The 9673-nt window shown below is 48.2% G+C and overlaps 1 protein-coding gene across 13 annotated transcripts in view; it reads left to right on the top strand.

Annotated features, from left to right (window-relative positions):
* The window catches only part of npy2rl (neuropeptide Y receptor Y2, like), a 112209-nt gene that overhangs the window by 80260 nt on the left and 22276 nt on the right, over positions 1–9673 (top strand). For 12 of the 13 annotated variants that reach the window (XR_007031812.1, XR_007031815.1, XR_007031814.1 and 9 more), the window contains 3 exons: positions 3253–3418; positions 5120–5273; positions 6608–7179. Coding sequence is in view for 5 of the 13 variants with exons in the window: in XM_047336256.1 (XP_047192212.1) it covers positions 3253–3418; positions 5120–5273; positions 6608–7179 (892 nt within the window). In the remaining 8 variants the exon portion in view is untranslated. Of the gene's footprint in view, positions 1–3252; positions 3419–5119; positions 5274–6607; positions 7184–9673 lie in introns of those variants that run through there. The other variant, XM_047336259.1, reaches the window with a different exon arrangement.

Genomic DNA, 9673 nt, shown 5'->3' with positions numbered 1-9673 from the left:
GACAAAGAGAGAGAGACTCAGAGACAAAGAGAGAGACAGACTCAGAGACAAAGAGAGAGACAGACTCAGAGACAAAGAGACAAAGAGAGAGAGACTCAGAGACAAAGAGAGAGACAGACTCAGAGACAAAGAGAGAGAGACTCAGAGACAAAGAGACAAAGAGAGAGACAGACTCAGAGACAAAGAGAGAGACAAAGAGACAAAGAGAGAGACAAAGAGAGAGACAGACTCAGAGACAAAGAGACTCAGAGACAAAGAGAGAGACAGACTCAGAGACAAAGAGACAAAGAGAGAGACAAAGAGACAAAGAGACAAAGAGAGAGACTCAGAGACAAAGAGAGAGACAAAGAGAGAGACAGACTCAGAGACAAAGAGAGAGACAAAGAGACAAAGAGACAAAGAGAGAGACTCAGAGACAAAGAGAGAGACAAAGAGAGAGACAGACTCAGAGACAAAGAGACAAAGAGAGAGACAGACTCAGAGACAAAGAGACAAAGAGAGAGAGACTCAGAGACAAAGAGACTCAGAGAGAGAGACTCAGAGACAAAGAGAGAGAGACTCAGAGACAAAGAGACAAAGAGAGAGACAAAGAGAGAGACAGACTCAGAGACAAAGAGAGAGACAAAGAGAGAGACAGACTCAGAGACAAAGAGAGAGACAAAGAGAGAGACAGACTCAGAGACAAAGAGAGAGACAGACTCAGAGACAAAGAGAGAGACAGACTCAGAGACAAAGAGACAAAGAGAGAGAGACTCAGAGACAAAGAGACAAAGAGAGAGAGACTCAGAGACAAAGAGAGAGACAGACTCAGAGACAAAGAGACAAAGAGAGAGAGACTCAGAGACAAAGAGACTCAGAGACAAAGAGACAAAGAGAGAGACTCAGAGACAAAGAGAGAGAGACTCAGAGACAAAGAGACTCAGAGACTCAGAGACAAAGAGACTCAGAGACAAAGAGAGAGAGACTCAGAGACAAAGAGACTCAGAGACAAAGAGAGAGACAGACTCAGAGACAAAGAGACTCAGAGACTCCGAGACTTCAGGACCACAGACAGCGACCTTTTTTACTTTTCAAGAGAAACTTCATATTTGATTTATTCCTTTTCTCTTTGCTCTGGAGTGAACTGAATAAATCAGACATGTTTGAAACATGAGCAGTAACGTGAGTCAACACAACAACAACAACAACAACAACAACAACACACCGTGTGACTCCCTGGAGACAGAATCCATCAGCGTCGATGAAAATCTGCCACATTTTCATATTTCACTTCTGCAGCGCGACGTCATAGATCAGGACGTTCACCTCAGGAGGGAGAGGAGTTCAGGGACAGTCGGGAAAACACATGCTCGGAGAACACGTAGTGGATTTACACTGTGACGAGTCAAGTGAAGCTGCGTTTTCTCGCCGTCACAAGTTTAGTTATTAGAACTTATTGTACTTTCCAGGTTCAAATCACATATTTATTCTCCCGGTCGAGAACCACCAGTGTCTGAATTTGGAACCACTAAAATTTGAAGGGAAGAAACAATCCCCCTGGAGTTTATTGATTTTTATTGATTTAAAATCTCTTTAACAGTATATAATTGACCTTCAGGTTTGACGAGCAGCGTTCCACTGACGAGGATCAGAATTGAACCTCGTCCCGTCCCGTCCCGTCCCGTCCCGCCCCGCCCCGCCTCGCCCCGCCCCGTCCCGTCTCGCCCCGTCCCGTCCCGTCCCGTCCCGTCCCGTCTCGTCTCGTCTCGTCTCGTCTCGTCTCGTCTCGTCTCGTCTCGTCTCGTCTCGTCTCGTCTCGTCTCGTCCCGTCCCGTCCCGTCCCGTCCCGTCCCGTCCCGTCCCGTCCCGTCTCGTCTCGTCTCGTCTCGTCTCGTCCCGTCTCGTCTCGTCTCGTCCCGTCCCGTCCCGTCTCGTCTCGTCTCGTCCCGTCCCGTCCCGTCCCGTCTCGTCTCGTCCCGTCCCGTCTCGTCTCGTCCCGTCTCGTCCCGTCCCGTCCCGTCTCGTCCCGTCTCGTCTCGTCCCGTCTCGTCTCGTCTCGTCTCGCCCCGTCGGCCGCTAAGAAGAAAACACACAGAGTTAGGAGAAGGTGTCAGTGGTGTGTGTGTGTGTGTGTGTGTGTGTGTGTGTGTGTGTGTGTGTGTGTGTGTGTGTGTGTGTGTGGGTGCATACAGCCTGGAGTGTTGGTTTTTCTGGAAAACTGCAGTATTAAGAAGCACACACACACACACACACACACACACACACACACACACACACACTGATCCTTGTGTCGTGGAAGAACAAAATAAACTTCTTTCTTTTTTTTTCCCCGTGGAAGAAAAAAAACAATTCAATGATTCTTCTTATCGCATCTCAACCTAATTAAAACATTTACACACTTTGTTTCTGGAGGCGTATTTTGAATATTTGGATTTTTCTTCACCATTTAAACGGTAAAAATAACTATGTACAAAAGGGACAGACGTCCGTCTCCGTGCTCGCTGATTATCACAGACATTAATCTGGAGATGTTGATGCTCGCGTCATGTGACCTGCTGCCTGTCGACAGCTGTGTGAGCAGATGGTGCCCCCCCCCCCCCCCCCGATGACTCACCAGTCGCTCCGAGTCCTCAGACGACTCGTCCGAGGACTCGGAGCCACCGGTTCATCACACGTTTCATTGAACTGAAGGTTACAATTTCATGCATTCGTTAAATTTATTTTTAAAGATTGGACTAGTTGTTGATCGTCTGTCGTGGTGAAACGACACATTTCTGAAGATGAACTACAAAAACCTCAGTGGCTCCATCAGCACGTTCCAGTGTTTTATATCGCTGCCGCAATGAATTGTGGGTCTGTTTCTCTTTTCGTTTCACAGAGGAAGCTCCAGCGTGTCGTCTGCTGAAGGAAGCGTTGAAGCACTTAGAGAATCAGATCTTATCACGGTGCCGACGACCAAATACTTCTGGTTCACTTCAAGATTTAGGAAACTTCCCAAGACAATTTGACCATTCGACCGCAGCCCTCTGTCTTTTCCTCAACCTTCTGTTTTATTTTGAAATCACCGCCCTCCTTTGTCGGTTCCACTTCCTTCCTGTCTCTGTGACTTCTCTCGTGCACCTGCGTCGAGGCGTCGCGTTCGTCGCCTCTTATCTCTGGATGTCGGATCACTTTGTTTGTGTCTCGATAACCCTGTCGATCAGTTTTGATTCCTCAGCTGAGTTCTTCGGGGTCGTGACCTGAGCTGTCTTTGTGTCCGTCTCTGTCCTGCAGCCGACCTGCTGGTCAACACGCTGTGCCTCCCCTTCACGCTCGTCTACACGCTGCAGGGCGAGTGGAAGTTCGGCGGCACCCTGTGCTTCCTGCTGCCCTACGCCCAGGGGCTCGCCGTGCACGTCTCCACGGTGACGCTCAACGTCATCGCCCTGGACCGCCACAGGTGGGTGGGGCTTAGGGTTCTTGATGTAAAACTGCTTTCATCAAACTGTCTGGTTCCTCTCAACGTGGGTGGAAGAGGGAGGAGCGGGAGGATTACAAGTGTCACGTTGACAAAGAACAAGGTGGCAGATCCACCAGATGAATAAATCCTCAGATTTCCCAGGGTAATTGAACGCTACATCAGGAATCACTGTTCACAAACCAGGAACACGAATGTTAAATCATTCCTCGAGGTTTTTAGGACGCTTTAAGTATCTAAAAAAAATTTAACCTTCTCTCTCTCTCTCTCTCTCTCTCTCTCTCTTTCTCTCTCTTTCTCTCTCTCTCTCTCTCTCTATGCTGTAAAATCTAAAAAGTCCTTTTGCCCTGAACTCGTCTGCTCTCAGGGAGAGAGGATCACAGCGAAGGTGCTCATGGAAATGGAGGTCGCCAGTGAAGAGCCGCGAGGTTGAAAATCATTTCATCAAGCGCTACGGGAACACCAGAGGTTTTCTAGATGACTGTGGAGATTTGATATTCACCATTTAAATAAGTTTCTTCATCTGCAGAAACAACAGACAGTAGATCTGCTACTTCTACTTCGCGTTTGGAACAACTTCTTCCTTTGCGCTCACGACCCGAGCGTCTGCGTTCGGTGTCGCGGTACATTGACCATTATTTGATCTTCAGGAGACGACGACCAGACGTGTCAGAACACAAACAACCAAGTTTTGCATAATGACAAAAAGGACTTGTCCAGACAGTTTCGAGTCTCTGCAAACAGGAGTTTCCTTCTCGGAGAGAAAGCAGATACAAAGTGTCGCTGCAAATCTTGTGTGAAAATCCTCTCGTTTGTTTAACAAAGGATCTTTTTTCATCTCCGGAGAATCTGCAGGTTTATTTAGGTTTTTCTTCAGAACCCAAGTGATCCAGTGACAGGAAACTGCTCCAGAGCTAATCCGGCGTTTAAAACCAACAACGACAACAAAGTCGTCGCCCGAAGCGAACGAACTGACTCAGAAACCAAACCGTCGGAAGATGCCAACGCGTTCCCCAGTGACTCTCCGTGGCTGCGACGCCACGTGCACACAAAACAGTTCGTAAAGAGCAGCATTTAAAATACCCGCGACACGAAGAAAAGCCGAGGAACACGAGCGTCCTCCTCGACCTTGGATGAACCTTCAGCCGCTGCTTTGAACAGAAGCGTCAACAGAACAACAAAGACCTCAATTGGCAAAAACATGTAAATGAATCAGAGACAGAAGATCTTCACGTGTACGGAGGTTCTCTGTGGCTCCGCTCGCTCTCTCTCTCTCTCTATATATACAGTCACTGATCGTCTGCATATGTACTTCCTTTGTTTCTTTTCTTTTTCCCGGAGGAAAGTTTGTTCTTTCCACTTTTTATTTCCGACACTTTGATTCAGTCGTGTTTCATTTAACGTGCCGTGTCCCGAGACACGTCGTTCTCTTTACCGGAGACGAGAGGGGAAACGTTCAAGTGCTGCCGACTTTGCATATGGTCACATAAAAACCCCCACAATGCATCACTTTGACCTGTTCTCTCCAGCGGCGTCATCACTGAGATATCAGACCCGTTAGTTTCCTCCTGCTCCGCTGCAGCTCGGTGACGATCTGTTCCTTTATTCATCATCCATCCACATCAGTCAGTGTGTTGTTGTTGTTGTGGTGTAACGCCGATGTGTCGTGCGTCATCGTCGCAGGTGCATCGTGTATCACCTGGAGACCAGGATGCGGAAGGACGTGTGTTTCGGCGTGATCGCCTTGACCTGGGTGCTGAGTGCCGTGCTCGCCAGCCCGCTGGCCATCTTCAGAGAGTACGGCTCGTTCACGCTGGAGCCGGGACACACCATCCAGGTGAACACACACACACACACACACACACACACACACACACACACACACACCATCCAGGTGAACACACACACACACACACACACAGACACACACTCACACCATCCAGGTGAGCGCGCGCACACACACACACACACACACACACACACACACACACTCACACCATCCAGGTGAGCGCGCGCACACACACACACACACACACACACACACACACACACACACAGACACACACACAGACACAGACACACACTCACACCATCCAGGTGAGCGCGCGCACACACACACACACACACACACACACACACACACACACACACGTGCACACCTGTAACGCAGGTTACACAATCAGATCAAACACATCGGTCCCTTCTCTTCCCTCCTCGTCCGGCGCTCTGATCTTCCCGCTGCCTCTCACGTCCCTCCTCTCTTATGTCCTTCCTCCTTCCTCCTCCCTCTTCTTTTCTTTCTTTCTTTAACTGGACTTTAAACTGATTTCATCCAAATAGATATAAATAAATCCAACTCAATGATTAAACTGAAATATAATCTGGTCTCATCCAATCTGTTCAACTCTTCATGAAAGAGATGTAGAATTAAGTAAAAAATAAAAATAAAACATGTAAATATGATTTAATATAACTGATCCTCACAAATGTACAGATATTTAGTTTAATGTAAAGTGTTAGAATAAGGAATGATCTGATCTGAAGTTATAACAACTAAAATCTAAAAATGTATTTAATCTGAATGAATCTAATCTAACATATCAAATTAAAACTTCAATCAAAGATACACTAATTAATCTGAATTAAACAAATATAATACAAAATGAATTAAGATTTTAAAAAACTAACTGATATAATGAATAATTGATGATTATAAATATTAATAATTAAGTGCATTAAGACATTACAAATTTTTTTCTGATCAAAAGAAAATCAAAACCAGATTTCAAATAATTTTACTTGAATTTGATGGAAATTAATCAAATCCAGTTTATGAAATAATTTCCTGTCCTGGTCCATTTACAGTGAGTCACTGTACAGCAGGAACTTTCCATGATGTCACATGACTTTCATCACCACGTGGTTTATTCTCATGGAAATATTAAATAATCCTTTTTGTTTTTTTGTACTCTAAATAGTTTTTGTCTAATTTAATTGAATCTAAACTAAAGTAAAGCTGAAACAACATTAGCAACATTAGCTTTCACTAGAAGTTGTGTTTGTGTCCACGTCATTGATAAAAATCCAATATTCACTAGAAATCGAATTGAATATAATAACCCGAGTGACGCGATGAGAGTTATTCTTCATGTTTCTCGTGTCTCGTCGCAGGTCTGTACGGAGAAGTGGCCCGGGAAAAGCACCGACGGCACCGTCTACAGCATCTCCATGCTGCTGCTGCAGTACTTCCTGCCGCTGTCCATCATCTCCTTCGCCTACGTCCGCATCTGGTCCAAGCTGCGCGGCCACGTCAGCCCGGCGGAGAGCGGAGGCGCCGGCGCCGGGTCGGAGCGCCACCGCCGGCGCCGCAAGACCACCAAGATGCTGGTGACCATGGTGGTGGTGTTCGCCGTCAGCTGGCTGCCCTACCACGCCTTCCAGCTGGCCACCGACATCGACAGCGCCGTGCTGGACATGCGCGACTTCCACCTGCTGTACACCGTCTTCCACGTGGTCGCCATGTGCTCCACCTTCGCCAACCCGCTGCTGTACGGCTGGATGAACCGCAACTACCGCGCCGCCTTCCTCGCCGTCTTCAAGTGTCGCCGGGGCGGGGAGAGGGGGCGCGGCGGCCGGCTGGACAGCATTCACCCCGTTGGGCCACGCGGAGGCGGAGGACGGGCAAAGAAGGTCGTGCTGGAAACCCAGGATGTGGTGTCGACCCGCCTGAACGCCACCGACGTGTGAGAGCCGCGGGAGGGGGGGGGGGGCGGGGGGTGACGGAGGAGAGAGGAAGGAGATGACAAGACGATGACGAGGAGATTACAGAGGCAAAAAAAATCATCGTCAGGAAATCTATTGTTCCCCAGACGACAATAGATGCGAGAAGAAAACGAGATTCCACGCGGGGACGGGGACAGAGGGGAGATGAAGACGTGACAGGAAATAGAAACGACAGTGAGAGGACGCCGACCGGGGATTAGAGAGGGATTTGGAATCCCCCAAAAATAGAAGAGAAGGCGTCAATGAGCCGGGATTAGACGGAAAGAAGAAGAAGAGCTGCAGAATGACTGGAGTTCTCCCCCACCGATCAGAGAGGATGTGACCTCATCGCCACAGACTCCGGCGCTGAAAGACGCTTTTAGTTCGAGGCTGAAAAAAAACCGCTTGTTTCAAGTTTGCGCCCGAGCGGATCCGGTTCTTCGCCCGAGACGCTCGGCGAGAACCGACGCGACTGTCGATTCAAAACTGAACAACGTAGGGCTCAACTCCACCTTCATTCCTCACGAGGACCCGTGAGGGAAAGGACACGAGGTCTGAACACAACGCCGTCTAAATTTAACTGGTGGTGACGGACACAACTGACGGCCGCCGGGGAAACGCGTCGAAAGATTTTGACAGACCCCCCAGGGGAAAGAAACGGGGACGACGGGGACGAGGAGGCATGATGAGTTCTGTGAAATCTCCAGACACTTGTTTCGTCATTTAAAAAAATGTGTGTAATGTGCAGCATCCTGCGGAAAACACACGAGACGGGGGCGAGCGAGCGAGCGGAATGTAAAACAAGAGGAGACACTTTGTCTTTTTCCGTTGTGTCGGAGCCGAGGAAGAAGAGACGAATGGAAAGAACAGGGAGGATCAGAGGGACGATGAGGCCGGAAGGGGAAAAGAGAGAGAGAACGAATGAATGTCGCTTGTTTCACTGTTTTCAACTCTTTTTCTTCTCTGTTTGTTTCCTCCGCCGTCTGTCAGCGTCTGTCAGCGTCTGTCAGCGTCTGTCAGCTTCACTTCACTGACTTCAGATCAGTTGGAGTCAGTCGTTTGTCTAAGTTCCTGATTCCCCAGCGACGCTCGGTGGGACTCAGACCAACCGAGCCTCAGAGTCAAGCCAACGAAATCATACAGATCATGAAGATTCGTAGACTCGGTGCCATTAAACACCCGCAGGTGAAAACACCTCCTACATGTTGTTGGTTTCAGCCGCTTGAGTTGATTCCATTTCCGGTTTCCAGCAGCGTCTGAGAATTCAGCGTGAACGCGACGTGTTCTGGAGCGTTTAGTTCAACAGGACGTAGAAACATGGAGACTCACACGGAGGTCGGTCCACCTCATGTGACTGTATTAAACTCATTTATCAACATAGTTATGGACAATATATTCAACTTCTGTGAATAAGTTCTTCTAAATATTACACACTGGGGCTTTGAAGTTTTGAAATTGGAATAATAAATTACATTTCTGGATGAAAAGCTCTTTAAATGGCACCGAGTTTATGAACTATTGCTTCCCGTTCACGAAGGGGAGACTTAAGTTTTAATTACACAAGTTCATAAGGAAAAATAGATATTCAATGAAACGATTGACCTCGATCAGCGCGATTTACAACCCGTGACATTGATGCGTCACAACCGGAGACGCCGTCTTCTCTTATTCCTATATATGTATATATATATATATATTTATACATATTCTTCTGCCTCTGTAGAGGCCCTGGTTGCCTACGTTGCCCAGAAATGCAACTGCAGCACCAACACTTTGGTTCTAGCAGCGGCCGATGTGGGATAACGATCAGACTTCACGCTGCGTGTGTGACGTCAGTGGTCTCCTCTTCACAACGAGTCAGGAAGAGAAAGAAACGGGAACGAGCGATGAACTCAAGTGCAGCCGAGTCTGAATTGACCCTCGTCCGTGTGGAACCAGAAGGAGCTGAGATCTGGACGCAGCCCGAGGGCACAAACACACACGGAGGAAGAAGAAACGTGGCCAGGGAAGAAAACTACGAAATGTTAACGTTTTGCCAACATGCCGACGCCTCCGCCTGCAAGCAGATCCACTGGGCCGCCGATCAAAGTCCACCGTTGTCTTGGCTCGTACCGATCGGCCGCGAGCACGGAAAGTTCTTCTTGTTATTTTTCAGCCCTTTTGGCCTTAACATCAGTGGCGTCTGCTCAACGTGAACCGGCTCCAGGCTGATCGGACGCTGCGTCCTCATCCAGCTCGTCGCCGAGCGCTCGCGTGGGTTTGTCGGCAGGAGAACACACAAACGCTACGGAACAGATTTCGAGGGAAACTCCAGAAAGAACTCTCATCTCTCATTTCTCCCACAATTTCCAGGGTTTCATTTATGGATCCCGATGACAAAAATCGAGCATATTTCTTGGACGAGTGTGTGCGGTTGGGTGGAAGTTAAGGACGTTTGGAGTTGAGCTGCAATTAATCATTAATCTGTCGCGCAGT

The sequence above is a fragment of the Scophthalmus maximus genome, chromosome 12 (genome assembly GCF_022379125.1).
Source record: "Scophthalmus maximus strain ysfricsl-2021 chromosome 12, ASM2237912v1, whole genome shotgun sequence".
Taxonomy (NCBI): Eukaryota; Metazoa; Chordata; class Actinopteri; order Pleuronectiformes; family Scophthalmidae; genus Scophthalmus; species Scophthalmus maximus.
The sequence above is the reverse complement of the archived record's forward strand: the minus strand, read 5'-3'. Positions and strand labels throughout refer to the sequence as shown.